A 15,470-nucleotide genomic window follows, 5' to 3' on the forward strand; every position below is an offset into this window, starting at 1 on the left:
AGCACAGAGCCTGATGCAGGGCTCGATCTCACAAACCATGAGATCATGACCTGAGTCGAAATCAAGAGTTGGATGCTGAACCGACTAAGCCACCCAGACACCCCCCAAGTTCTAATTCTGAGAGAACTGGAAATATTCCAAAAGGATAACTGTTTTCCTGGACTGGTGGTGCTCTTTGTGTACTTTTTTTTTTTTTTTTTTTTTTTTTTTTTTTTAAGGAAGAGCTTCATTAGTAGCTAAGTGGTGGGGTTTTTGTTGTTGTTGTTTTACAGATCCCAGAGGTTTTTAGTAGCAGATCAGTCATGCTCTTTGGGGTGATCAGACAGATTGAACACACTGATAAAGTGAGTAACTTTATCAAGGTCCCGAAGGTGAGTGTCCAGAGGTGCTGGGGAAGACACATCACAGGTAAGAAATGCAAAACCTACTTTAGCATTTCTGAAAGGCACAATCTATGGAAGGGAAACCCTTACTGGATTTTTTAAAAGTTTCTTATTTCATCTCTAAATTTGTTTAATGGCATTTGGTAAGTTAATCAAAGAAAATAATTGTAAAGGCAAGAATTCCAGACCAGAACTCTTCAGAGATATTACTTTGGCACCATCTGCTGGGTAGCTTTTAAAAGTTTCTCTGTACATAGACTTCCATTGCAGTTTACTACTTTTCCACAATGACTTAAAGGAAGTGTCAAAATTATTTGTGTCTGAATTGAGTACCATACGAGCTTATGTTAATGGGAATTTAGCTGCAAATCCACTATCACTGAAGGGGCATAACTTGCCCTGGGAAACTTGAACACACGCAAACGCATCTTAGAATTTCAACTCCATGTCGGGGGGGGGGGGGGTTATTTCATCTGGGTCTCTCAGTAGCACCTCTGACAACCTCTGATGCATTCTGTGTAACTTCGCTGTATCGTGAAGCTCTCTCTCTCTCTCTCTCTTTGCGGAGAGACAGAGAGAGAAGGCCTGAGCACCAGGCACTTTAGATTCCGGACCTCAATCCCCTAACAAGCAAACATGTACCTCCTTCCTGCCCAGGACTTTGTGGAAACCCTTCGAGGATGCTTCCCACCAGTGTTAATACTAGCCTTCCATTTGCGAGCAGGGTGACTTTGGGCAAGTTATTTGGCCGTGCTGAGTCTGTTTTCGCCTCTATAAACTCACTGGCTAGACCTACCTCATGGCTACTGAGACCACACGGTTAACAGAACCCGCCACTGCCACTGCGTGAGCATTCCAGGCCCTCCCTAAACCGTCAGCACTGTTATTACAACAGGCCTGCTTTTCCTTGTGGGGGGAATACTCATCTTGGCCGCCCCCAAGGCTGGGAGAATTTCCAAGAATATTCTCCACGTTCCATTTACTTGGGGCAGGATGGATTTTATTTATTAATGGATTAAGCTATGATGTGAGACCATGCTTGCTTCTAGATTTTTTGACATCGTATAACCTACTTGTGGACCACCGTTTTTTACATATCTCTCCATGTTTACATTAGAAAATAGGCAGCTTTTGTCTTCCCTCTCCACTGCTCCCAAATAATCTGTGGCAGAAGCCATCAGCTGTCCACCCAAAGCCATCCTCTCCTTCACAGAGTAGCGGGCAGGCAGTTTGTGTAGCCATGTGACTGTTCGCCAAAGTACGAGCAACACTTCTGGGTTTTGCCCCCCAAAACTTCCCAGGCTGTCCTTTTTCCTGATGGCTGCATACAGATGACAGGCCCTAGGAGCTGGAGGGCTCACAAGGCAGAAATAAACTTTGGGTCCCTGAGGGGATGTGTGGAGGAAGGTTACCCCGCCCACCTCTAGGCCCATGTTGCATGGCCAAGAAATAAACTTCTTTTTGTCTTAACCTTCTGAAATGTTGAATAAAAAAATAATGCTATAATAAACATTTTTTGTGCAGAAGCCTTATTCTATAATTTGAATTTTTATTATTTTTATTAAAAAATTTTTTTTATTTATTCATTTTTGAGAGACAGAATGTGAGCAGGAGAGGGGCAGAGAGACAGGAACACACAGAATCCAAAGTGGGCTCCAGACTCTGAACTGTCAGCACAGAGCCCGACGCGGGGCTTGAACTCAATGAATTGTGAGATCATGACCTGAGCCGAAGTCGGATGCTCAACTGACTGAGCCACCCAGGCACCCCTATAATTTGAATTTTTAAAAATATCACCAGAATCGGCAGCATTCAAAGGTTATACCCTTCTCTTCACAAAGACTGAATCAATTACATTACTATCATTAATGAGTGTGTTCATCAGACTTTGAAAGCTGAAACAGGTTTTATAAATACATTAGTACAGACTTGTTAATTTAAAAATTTACCCTTTCACTTTGTATTTCTCTGATCACTTCTGAGGCTGAACGCTTTTCCATGTTTGTTAATTAGTTGTATCTCCTTTTTTTAAGACTTTGTTTATGCCCTGCCATCTGTTTGGGTCTATATTTCCTGAAGATTTATATATATAATCTGGCAGTAATAGATATTAGAATCAATCATCTAGAATTTCAGAAAGCATTTTATTAAAAGTCAGAACAAATATTAAGGCACAAAAATACATCAACTTTTTAAGACAAAAATCTTTGAAACAGTTTTGTCCTACATTCAAAGCAACTTCTTCCAAATTATACAATAATTTAACCCTTTTAAATAGAAAAATATAACTTTTCAAACCCCTAAATTTTCTCCTCAAATACACGTTTCCCTAGTTTCTTAACGAAGTACTGAGCTTCTGTATATACTGTACATTTCCTTAAAATCCTATTTTTGTCACTTATATACATTTGATATGTTTAGAACTTTACCTAGTATGTTACACTTCTCTTTGTAAGTATAAGGCTTGGTGTGCTCTATTGCTCGGTGCACGCTGTTGACCCTACAGAGACACAAGTACCAAAAAAACTAGTGAGTTTTAAATCTAGCACAACAGCTCTCCCCTTTAAGTTAGTCATGTATAGCTTGTAAAGCTTAGTGCAATAGACTCAAACCCCTTTTATTTAGTTTTAAAAGAAACTCTGCCCCCATCGTGGGGCTCAAACTCACGACCCCAAGATAAAGAGCCGCATGTTTACTGACTGAGCCAGTTGGGCACCTGAAACCCCCTTTTAAAAAAAGATACAAAAATCAGTCTTATGTGTACATTTTTCATACTCTCAGTCCTGACATTATGGTAGTGCAAACATAATGTACTGTATCACAGAGGAAAAGTTGGTTTTCTCTATAGGATACGAAAGATTTAAAAATTATTTTCTTTACAGGAAAAGTAAGGGAACATCATCTCTCAGGCTTAAAAAATTCATACATTCATTTATTTTTCCTTATTTTTGAAATAAATATACTGTCCTTTAAAGCAGATAATTAAATCCTAATCTAACTCAAATCATGAAAATTCCCTTTGACGCAGATTTCACACATCGTATAAATCTAACACGAGTTGCATTAGAACACGTAAGCATTTTGTCTAGGAACACATAAAACTGGACTCACCCTCAGATCCTTTCCTCTGGTTGGCTCCCCAAGAATAAACTGGTCTGATAGCCTCAAAAGCTTTGGTGACCAGTTCCTAACACTTGTTGCAGAAGCGGGGTGACAAGCTGTACGATGGCCCTGGTTGTAACTTCTCCCCAGTGCCCTTCGTACGAACCACAGCTGTAGCCTGAGGACGCCCCCTTCTGTTTACGGGGGTTGGGGGGGCTAAGAGGGCCCTCCGTAGGAATACTCAATTCAGGTCATTATAAACACCAACTGATGCCACAATTGTCACTGAAAGTGACAGAGAATATGCCCTTTGAAAAACATTTCTGATAAGGTTGTCAGGAGGGAATCCTACTTTCTCTAGAAGATGAAAAAAGTTTGCATTTCAGCCTATAGCTGAAAGCAGTGTTTTCGTACGCACTACTGAGGTTATGCCAGAGGCAGTCTCCCTTATTAACACACTTCACATCGATGCCCCACTCCTGCTCCGCTACATTTGTAGCTCCTACTGGCTGGAAGCCCAGGACTCTGCATTTCAAAATTCACCTGGAGCTATCTGAGGAGTTGGGGGGTCTGCCTGTAACTCTGGGAGTGGTAGATAAAAGCAGGACCTAGAAGGCAGGGTCGCCTCCAGCCCTGCAACAACTGGGCCCGGGGTAAAACACAGCAAAACCAGAATGGACACAAATGCTGGGAAATGTAGTAGGTAGGGGCCCATTATCGTGTCAAAAACAGAAAAAAGGAATGGAACTCACACTGTTAGCCACTCTTTTCCTAGGAAGCATGTCCCAAACTGTTCAGTGTTCCCTATGGAAAATAAATCTGAAAGTATCTTTCAATAGATATTACTACTAGCGATCTTTCTTACTAATCCCTATGAAATGAATAAATGAGAAGTAAATTGAAAAAGTAGGCTTTTGAAAGGACAAACAATTTTGTGGCTTCATAATGAAAAAAAATAATAAAGGTTATATTTAAGTGTTTGTACTGGTTAAGACTTTAAATGCTTCACAAACTTTTCTGAAGCCATTCTCAATTCCCAAGGTTAGAACTCCTTCAAAGAAAGATATGCAAAATTCTAACTTTAATTCCTATCCTATATGTCCGCGAGCCCTGTATCTTTGGTCATGAAAGCAGCAAAACATTCACATTTCCATCATACTACATTCAACTACCTTTCAAGTTTAGAATGTTCTGCATTAAAAAAAAATATTAAAACAAAAAAATTTCAAATCATACATTACATATATAATACGTAACAAAATGATGTATAAAACATGGTCGAAGGTCAAGAAATTAATTACAAGATTAATAGTGATGTACTGTACAGACAAATACATGTTTTATTATAAAATCAAATAAACCAAGATTATGTAAAGGATGTTCTAGGGTCTATGAGGCTCACTGGTAACGAATCTGCCAGCTTGCCGGGGAGAAAGTGCTCCCCATCTGGCCACGTGATTACCACCTGCCCCACACAGATTGAGCAGCAGCACGTGAACACGTGGCCTGAATGAGGGGATAGTGGGAGGGCAAATCCTGGGAAGTGACCTTCAAGACCTTATTCCTGTGTACTTCTGTTCCCCTGAGCTTAGAGAGGACCTACCTCTGTGATTTGATGTGCATGGTGATATTTACAAACAAGGACCTTGTGCAGACCCATATGTGTGTACACACACAGACACACACACACACACACCAAAACTAACCCTATAAACATGCTTATGTTCTATGGTTAATCAAGTTTCACTTGATATCAAATCACTTCCATATAAAAGTCAAAGAATATTATTATTGCATCTAGTAACTAGAAACCTAAGAGATGGAGATGCTGCTTTACCACACTTCAGAAGAATCACATCCTCTACCTCAAAGGTTAGTGAGTGGAAGAATAAAAGTGTTTACGTAAAAAATATTTTTAAATCTGGAATTGTCATATTTTCCAGAGAAAAGAGAAAGCCCAAATCCACATCCCTGCCTCCTTTTAGCTAAGAGCATTCGGGCATATTTCTTTATCATAATACTTCTCTTAGATTATTTCCAAATCCAGGCAATTTGGTGGACATTAAGCTGACATTTAAAGTAGCTTAAAAGGGGTGCAGAACCCTCCTACCACCTGAATTCTTAATTTTAATACATAGATTTCCAAGATAATGCAATAAAAACTTGTTGCACTAGATCAAAACAAAGCTCTCTTTCAGTCTTGAGGAAGTCCTTCACCGTTAACTGGGTTTCATTTATATGGGTTCCAATCACATTATCTTTTCTGAAGAGAACATTTTTTCTGCCATTTCAGATCTGGTCATGATTTCCTTTAAAAAAAAAAAAAAAAAAAAAAGATGACATACTTCCAAATGTTGATGCTCCTTCCAGAACATAACAAAATTCTCTAATCTTTCACAGTCACAATTTTGTGGGGAACTGCATATATTTCATGATATACATAGAAACAGTAGATTCAGAAAATAAACACTGGATAATCCACACTTCTAGTGATGTCTGGCCAATATCTGTTGACAAGTTCGGAAAACTTTAACATCCTGCTAGCTGGAAAATGTTTCAAGTTCAGAGTTACCAGTGAGAGGCAGAGATGGGGCTCACGTGTTTTTCTCAGGCATGGTTCATCCACGGATGGATTTGCCTCGCTTTACACAGTTCATGTATTTTGAAATTATACAACTATTTACCAAATGATTCCTCTAAGTTCCCTTTACAAAGTAATTCTCCATCATGTCTCTTTCTGTAGAATTCTAAATCCTGAAGTTCAATTGCTTTGTAGCCAGGTGCATGTCTACGGCAGCCCCCTCAAAACTTCCCGCTACTGCCAGATCAACGTGCCACGGCCAAAGTCATTTCCCTTCAGTGAACAGAGCAGCAGCTGCTCTCCTGCTCTATAGCCACCACCTGAATTACGCCTCAGTTACCACTAACTTCCTCCCCTACTGTTCCTGCCCATAAGTTAGAGTTCCCAATATCCATCCTTTAATTCCTACTACTCAGACTTCTTCCTGTTTTGGGCCACCCTTCAATGTCCAGACGATCTAGAACTCAGTTTTCTCCTCCAAACCTTCCCAAATCCACAACCTCGATTCAAATTTCCTGCTTAGTAAATGAGAATGAGTAGAAACTCTAATACCTTAGCAAAATATCCCAAGTAGAAGAAATTAATTTAGACAAACTGCCACCTTAAAGTATCCTAAACTCTTTACCCCCATAGAAGATGTTAGAAAATCACAGACTCAAAATCTCATGAAACAATTCTCCCTCCTTTTATACCAATAAGCATTTATCTTGCTCCTGTTTTAAATGAGGATCTAGCTCCTTTAGGTTTCATTGACAAATCTGTGCTGTCTTCCAGGCTGCTCAATTTGTAATTGTTTTACAAAGTAACTTTCAGAATTTCTTTCTGAAATATATTTCTACTTTGTGAAAATAACAGCACCAAGAAAATAAGCAAAAAAATGTATTTTACCTCATCTGAATCCACTAACACTGGAAGAGCTCTGAAACAAAAACAGGTAACAATGTTATTAACAGGCTAGTGTGTGTATGAAGGCTGAGTACAGGCATATCCCTGTGATCTGTAAATTCTCATTCCTGGATGGACACAGCTGGCAGAAGTAAACACCGAAGCTCACCAACACACACAAAGAGGAATTTTCATACTGTTCTTAATAGCCCCCAACCTGAAAATAACCAAATGGGTAAACTGTAGTGTATCCACACAATGGAATACTACACAGCAAAGAAGCTGAATGGATTACTGAGGGATGAATTTTTTAAATCTGACACAAATAATTGACAGTTACAGACATCAGGACAGCAGCACCTTTCAAAAAGTGGGATTGTGATTTAGGAGGAAAATAAAGGGGTTTTTAGGACACTAGTGATGTTTTATTTATTTTTTATCTGGGTACTAGTTACATGAGTGTGTTCATATTGCAAATTTATTGAGCTTAGGATTCTGTACTTTCCAGAATGTGTGCTATACTTCAAAAAATTTCAGCTAAGGGGCACCTGGGTGGCTCAGTCAGTTAAGCATCTGACTTTGCTTAGGTCATGATCTCACAGTTCGTGAGTTCAAGCCCCGCATCAGGCTCTGTCCTGTGAGAACTTAAGAGGGATGAATAAGCTTGACTATAGTAATCATTTCAGTGTCCATATGTATATCAAATCGTCATGTACACCTTAAATACATACAGTATATTAAAATAAAGAGAACCCTACGACCCAGCAATTGCACTACTAGCCATTTATCCATGGGATACAGGTGTGCTGTTTCGAAGGGACACATGGACGCCCATGTTTATGGCAGCACTATCAACAATAGCCAAAGTATGGAAAGAGCCCAAATGTCCATCGATGGATGAATGCATAAAGAAGATGTGGTATATATATATATATATATATATATATATATATATATATATACACAATAGAGTATTACTCAGCAATCAAAAAGAATGAAACCTTGCCATTTACAACTACATGGCTGGAACTGGAGGGTATTATGCTAAGTGAAATTAGTCAGTCAGAGAAAGACAAAAATCATATGACTTCACTCCTAAGAGGACTTTAAGATATAAAACATATGAACATAAGGGATGGGAAACAAAAATAATATAAAAACAGGAAGGGGACAAGACAGAAGAGACTCATAAATACAGAGAACAAACAGAGGCTTACTGGAGGGGTGGTGGGAGGGGGGATGGGCCAAATGGGTAAGGGGCACTGAGCAATCTACTCCTGAAATCACTGTTGTACTATATGCTAACTAATTTGGACGTAAATTAAAAAAAATTAAAAATTAAATTAAAAAAACCCAACTAACTAACTAACTAACTAAATAAATAAAATAAAGAGAGGGGCACCTAGGTGGATCAGTCGGTTAAGCATCCAACTTTGGCTCAGGTCGTGAACTCGCAGATCTTGAGTTCAAGCACTGTGTCAGGCTCTATGCTGACAGCTCAGAGCCTGGAACCTGTTTCAGAGTCTGTGTCTCTGTCTTTCTCTGTTCCTCCCCTGCTCTCATTCTTGTCTGTCTCTCTCTCAAAAATAAATAAAGATTAAAAAATTTTTTTAAATAGAGGGACAAGGAAACATATTAGGAAAGGTATTTATGGAATCAAGTACTTGCTTAATTCCCATACCATCATTACCACTGATGGGGTGTCTACTGGGGGTGGGGGGTGCTAGAGAGAGTTCTACAATACAGACTTTGCTTGGGAAAGAAAACACAGATAAAAAAGAAAAGCCGAGAGTAGAGCCCCACCGTGTGGTAGATCTCCCTCACAGACGGAGAGCGAGCCTGAAGGGAAAGTCCATACGCCAGAGCTACCACATGCAAGTCCCCTCCCTGTGAGACTCCAGAGAACGCCACTTACAGAGCAGTCTACGGTGAAGGCAGAAGAAAGAGAAGCAAGAGACTAACTAGGTGTGAGAAAGGGGCCACGTTAGACTGTCTGGAATACTACTATCAAGGAAAATCCAGGGGAGAGGACTGCTTTCGGGGAAACTGGAACCAGAACCTGAGAGACCCAGAAGACAGTCGTTGGATGCTCAGCACTGTTTGGAGGTAAACACTAGCAATCTCAAAAATGCTTCCTCCGTGAGGTTAATGATTGTTGAAAACTTTAGTAAGATGTATTCAGTGCATTGAAGAGGGAGGTGAACTCCGCTAAGCTGTCCTTTATGGCTGATCAGAGATAAGGAAAAGTGATAATCTGTTCAAATTGTCCTAAGACAGGCAAGCAGAATTTCATACTAAACAGAAACTGTCTACATGGAAGTAAATGGGAGCAGGGAAAGGAAAGAACAGTATATGAAAATGTTATCCTCTCTGCCTATCCTGCTGGTTTCTGTTGTGGAAACAGCTACGTGGAATTCCTGCTTCACATTATCAAACAGAACATTGCGTCAAACAGAACATTGATCCTGATTAGCTCAAAGTTCCCGAGGGGCTTGGTCTATACTTTGCCGAAGCTCATGTTTTTCCTCCAAAAGCTTCCCCACCATACATGGTATTGGGGTTCCATGTGTTTAAAAAAAAAAGTTTTACATATGTTTGAACTTTTCTATAATAGAAAGTTGAAACAAGATAAAGTGATTCTAATCCTGAAAAACTTAGATCAGAAAGGGCTGGAGTTGGTTGTAGGCCACAAGCATTCACGTGGTTGTTGTACAGTGAAAAATAAAGAAGGAAAGACCAAGGCAGGGCTGTGTTCTCCTTGTAGTCTGACATGACATTAGTCATTCACTAGTGATGGGGGCCTATCAAAACGTATGGAGGTACGAGGTTCGAAAAGCACATGACGGAACATGAAAGTTATCTCTTTATACGATATACTACGTTTTAGACTCAAACTTTAACAAAAGATATTTACACATCTGTGAATGAAGAGGGAATATTTTCTTCCACCCACTTCAAATCTTCATCCTGTAGAAATAAATATTTATATATCAGCATTTGCTTAGTATGACCTGAAAGAATTGTAAAATATAATGTATATAAAATGTAAGCAGTTAAATTCAAATGCATGATTCTTTTCATTTCTACATATCCTAAGAACTTGGCACTTATGCCACACAGAAATTATGCCAGTATGCTCTTAAACAGGCAAACAAAAATTTGGATTTCAGAATTTTTTACTTCTTGGTTTTCTTTACATTAGATGCACAGGTATTGATTTTGGGTTTTTTTTTACCCTGAAAAAACAGTAGAAACACAGAGTCAATTAATGAGAAAATAGCAAGAATATTGATTTGTATTGGTTTTTTGCTCCCAGCATTCATTATGCCTCCTAATTTGTTCAAGTTTTTATATCATGAGTTTATAATTTTTCAACCGAAAAAGATGACAGTGCAAATACTCTAATTTTACAAAAGCCTATTTATTTCTATGCTTGTATTTACACTCATCTCTCTGCAGGAGACAAGAGAAGGAAAACAGGTCAGTTGGGGAATCTGTTTTTTAATAGATGCTTGCTTATAGTTATCTCATTGGGAGAAAGAAAAATAAAAGGTATACTGAATATTTTGATTTATACTATAAAATAAATAAAAATGTTTCTTTGTGATCTACCTGGCTACATGGAATACTCAAGTGTCAATTACATCTTGCTCACCTAGACAGACAAAACAGCTGAGCCAGTATTAACAGGAACCCCAATTCTCATGAGATAAGGCTTCTGATCAAGAGCTGACTGCACTTAATTTTGGGAAATGAAAAAGTATTCCTTTGATGTTTTGGTAAGCATTGAGTTTTAAAATAAAGTGGGATATACTGTATATCCCTAAAATAAAAGGAAAATATCTTTAAAAATTTGAAGTTTAATAGCTCTAACACCAGATAATTAAAACTGTTGTAATTTTTCTAAAGTTTAAATCACCATAAAACTACTCAAAGAACACATTTTACAGAATTATTGATTAACAAACAATGAAAAGATTTACTGAACAGATTAACCTATTCTCATATATCATCTGTTCTGTCAGAACTTACAAGCACACATAAATTTTTATATTCTATTAATCACAACATATACAATTATAAGAAAGCAGAATAGAAAACTGTGAGAGGCATTTCCACTTTGCTTAATATGCGTAAAATATTTAAAAACTCATCTCTACCCTCTATTTAACCATTTTATTCAAGCTTCCAGCTTTATATAAAAAATGCTAATTTTGTCAACTACACAGGCAACACATAAAATCCTTTCCTAATAGATACTAAATGTTATCTGAAATGGCTTCAAAAATCACTTCAAAATGCTGAAAAATTAACAAGCTTCTACTATAACAAAGCTTCTCGATATTTAATGTACATATGAGTCATCTATGGGATCCTATTAAAAAGTAGATTCAGATTCAGTACGTCTGAGGTGGGCCTGAGACTACATTTCTAGCAAGTTCCCAGGTGATGCTCATGCTTCTGGTCCAAGAATAGCACTTGAGAAGCAAAGATCTACAGTAGTTACAATCATCAGACTTAACTACTATCACTAATTGGTAAAACTGATTTTCATACAAAAAGCTTTCATACTAAGGTAGAAAATGTTTTCCTGACGGTCAATGAATGTGACACAGACTCTATTAAATATATACTATACTCACAAAATTATCAGAAGTAGCAGGTTTAGCTGTTCCATTGGAAACCGTTTTTGAGACTCTTAATTTTATTCCTTCAGCTACGAGAAACATTATAGAGATAAATATCTAAAATTATAAAATATTATTTTCCTTCATGTTTAATAACTCAACAAAGATTTATATCTATACATATATATATATAGATTTATAAATATTAATTATATATTTACTATATATATTTATTCTTATTTTTTTAATGTTTATTTTTGAGAGAGAGAGAGAGAGACAGAGACAGAGACAGAGACAGAGTGTGAGCAGGAAGGGGCAGAGAGAGAGGGAGACACAGAATCCATAGCAGGCTCTAGGCTGCAAGCAGTCAGCACAGAGCCCAACATGGGGCTCGAACTCACAAGCCATGAGATTACGACCCGAGCCAAAGTTGGACGCTTAACCAACTAAGCCACCCAGGTGTTCCTTAAAGGAGAGGTAACAGTGGAAGCTTCGGGCAGGGGGTTGGCTTTAACATACCACTTGGAAATGTAGGAGGGATGGCAAAAATCAATAGATTTCTCAAATGTTTGCAGTAACAACCAGGTTTTTAAGATGCTAGTTTGAATTCCCATTTTAGAGGAGTTTAAACAAACAAGCAAACATACAAACATATACACCTATTTCCTTAGTTTCAATATATTTTAAAGTTTATGGATTTAAAAATCTATGATTTGCAGTATCATATTTAGGAATAAATCACATCTTTGTCTATGCCTTTTCCTCACTGACACATACATTTTGGAATGTGCCTATGGTATAAAATAGGAAAGAGAAGGGTTTTCTCCTTTCCTATTGGACCAAGGCTCTCCTTTCTGTGAGCAGTTTCAGCACAGCAGAGGTTGAGAGCATGAGTCCTGGAACCAGACTGCCTCACCCAGGATTCTGGCTCTCCCTGGACAACCCTGGGCAAAGCAATCGCCTTTCTGCAACTCAGTGTCCCCAGCAACACAATGGGATAATACTGATAGCTACTTCATAGGGTTCTCACGAGCATTAAACAAGTTAGCATATATAAGGTGCCTGACACTTAATCTATGTCCCATAAGTATTCACTTTGTAATATAGTATAATTACAATATTGTACTATTGTTATTATAATAATTTGCAAATAGTGCTTCTCCATAGACATGGACAATTGATATATTATGACATATATGATATATTAAGTTGATATAATGAGTGAAAATGAGGTTCCTTGATCAAAAAATATTTCCATGGGGCATTTAAAATCCTAACATTTGAGATCTATTCTTTTAAAAGGGCAAACACTGATTTTTAAAACTTAAGTACAATATATATAATACACAAATTTAATGTTTATTTATTTTTGAGGGTGTGAGCAGGGAAAGGGCAGAGAGAGAGAGGGAGACACAGAATCCAAAGCAGGCTCCAGCCTCCGAGCTGTCAGCACAGAGCCCAACATGGGGCTTGAACCCATGGACCACGAGATCATGACCCGAGCTGAAGTCGGACACTTAACCAACTGAGCCACCCAGGTACCCCTATATAATACACAAATTTTAAGTGTATAGTCTAAATCGAGACACTTAACATTTCCATCATCACAGAAGGTTCTTTAAATCCCTTTCTGGTCAATCCTACTCCCACCAGAAGCAACCATTGTTCTGACTGACATAATCACCATAGCTTAGTACTGCCTGTTCTAGAACTTCATATATAGAACCATAATCCATGGAGTCTATCATCTTTTGGATTTGATTACTTTCACTCAACATAAAGGTTTTGAAATTTATTTATGTTGTAGAGTGTTGGTTACTTTTGATTACTGAACAGTAGTTGGCTGTGTGGGTATACCACAAATACTTTGTTCATCTGTTGACGGACTTTAGGTTACATCCAGTTTTAAACTATTAAGAATAAAGCCGCTAGGGTGCTTGGGTGGCTCAGTAAAATGTCTGATTCTTGGTTTTGGCTCAAGTCATGATCTAACGGTTTGTGAGTTTGAGCCCGACATTGGGCTCTGCACTGACAGTGTGGAGCCTGCTTCGGATTCTCTCTCTCTCTCTGCCCCTCCCCTGCTCACACACTCTCTCTCTCTCCAAATAAATAAATAAACTTAAAAAAAAATAAAGTTGCTGAAAATAATAATGTACATTAGTGTCTTTTTGTGAACATCTGCTTTCATTTCTATCATTTCTTCTGGGTAAATACCTTGGTGTGGAATGGCTGGGTTGGACGGCAGGTATATTTTTAACTTTTTAAGAACTAATTTTTTTTTTTTTAATGTTTACTTATTTATTTGGAGAGAGAGAGAGAGCGCGCACATGTGTGTGTGAATAGGGGAGGGGCAGAGAGAGGGGGACAGAGGATCCAAAGTGGGCTCTGCGCTGACAGCAGGGAGCCCAATGTGGGGCTCGAACTCAGGAACCGTGAGATTATGACCTGAGGTGAGATCAAGAGTTGGAGGCTTACCCGACTAAACCACTCAGGCACCCCATGAAATTTTTATGTCTTGAAATTAGTGTAAGCCCATTAATTTTATTTTATTGAGATATAATTCCCACACTATAAAATGCACCACTTTGAAGCGTACAGCTCAGTGAATTCCAGTATAGCCACGGAACTGTACAACCATCACCACTAATTTCAAATTTTCATCACCCTAAAAAGAAACCCCATATCCATCAGTAGTCACTCCCTACTGATGCCTTCCACCAACCCCTGGCAATCACCAATATATTTTCTGTCTCTATGGACTTACCTTTTGTGGATTTTTCATATAAATTTTTTTTAATTTATTTTAAGTTTATTTATTTATTTATTTTGAGAGAGAGAGGGAGAGAAAAAAATTCAAAATCAAAGAGCCTGGGATTTGAACATCAGATTTCTTTTTTTTTAATTTATTTTTAAAATTTATTTATTTATTTATTTATTTATTTATTTATTTATTTATTTATTTAAATATATGAAGTTTATTGTCAAATTGGTTTCCATACAACACCCAGTGCTCATCCCAAAAGGTGCTCTCCTCAATACTCATCACCCACCCATAAATTTTTTTTAATGTTTGTTTATTTTTGAGAGAGAGAGAGAGAGACAGAGTGCAAGTGGGTTAGGGGCAGAGAGAGAGGGAGACGCAGAATCCAAAGCAGGCTCCAGGCTCTGAGCTGTCAGCACAGAGCCCGACACGGGGCTCGAACTCACAAGCTGTGAGATCATGACCTGAGCCGAAGTCAGACGCTTAACCGACTGAGCCACCCAGGAGCCCCTTGTAGATTTTTCATATAAATGGAATCATAAAATTTGTGATGTTTATGACTGGCTTCTTTCACTTAGCATAATGTTTTCCAGATTTGTCCATGTTTAACTACAAGAATGTTTTGACTCTTCTAGGTCCTATGCTTTTTCCATATACATTATAAAATCATTTTAACCATTTGTATTTTCTTTTTTTTTAGGTCAGTTAGAATTATGATTGGGATTGTACAGATTCTATTGATCAATTTGTGGAACTGACTGCTTCATAATATTGAGAGTTGTTAACTCGTAAACGTTACATCTCTATACTTATTCTCAGCAACTGAATTATGTGTTGATGTTGCCTCAACAAATGATTAAAGTATTATGGTAAAATTAATAAAATGATAAAATGCTATGGAGAAATTAATTGAAAGATAAAAGTAGCACTAAAACTATAACTAGAAATGCTTTGGGCATGACCAGGAATTAACAGATCTGTATATTTCTCAAGAGCAAGAAGAGGTGATTGAAGGAAATTTAGCAATTATCATTAAGAAGATTATTAGGAGCTAAGCACAATATAAACTAAATTATTAGTGTGAAAAAGTTTACTTACTTTAATACTTAAGGCCTTAAGAGCAAATAAGT

The 15,470-nt window shown here is 37.9% G+C and overlaps 1 protein-coding gene across 3 annotated transcripts in view; it reads right to left on the reverse strand.

Moving 5' to 3' along the window:
• Positions 1–2,508: 2,508 nt before the first annotated feature.
• Positions 2,509–15,470, reverse strand: part of TMEM87B (transmembrane protein 87B) — a 50,109-nt gene continuing 37,147 nt past the window's right edge. For 2 of the 3 annotated variants that reach the window (XM_030311140.1, XM_030311138.1), the window contains exons 16-19: positions 11,595–11,668; positions 9,866–9,918; positions 6,955–6,985; positions 2,509–5,794 (exon numbers count right to left, since the gene is read on the reverse strand). In XM_030311140.1, the coding sequence (XP_030167000.1) occupies positions 5,735–5,794; positions 6,955–6,985; positions 9,866–9,918; positions 11,595–11,668 (218 nt within the window). In that variant the 3' untranslated portion in view covers positions 2,509–5,734. Of the gene's footprint in view, positions 5,795–6,954; positions 6,986–9,865; positions 9,919–11,594; positions 11,669–15,470 lie in introns of those variants that run through there. The other variant, XM_030311139.1, reaches the window with a different exon arrangement.

This window comes from Lynx canadensis, chromosome A3 (genome assembly GCF_007474595.2).
Source record: "Lynx canadensis isolate LIC74 chromosome A3, mLynCan4.pri.v2, whole genome shotgun sequence".
NCBI classification, from domain to species: Eukaryota; Metazoa; Chordata; class Mammalia; order Carnivora; family Felidae; genus Lynx; species Lynx canadensis.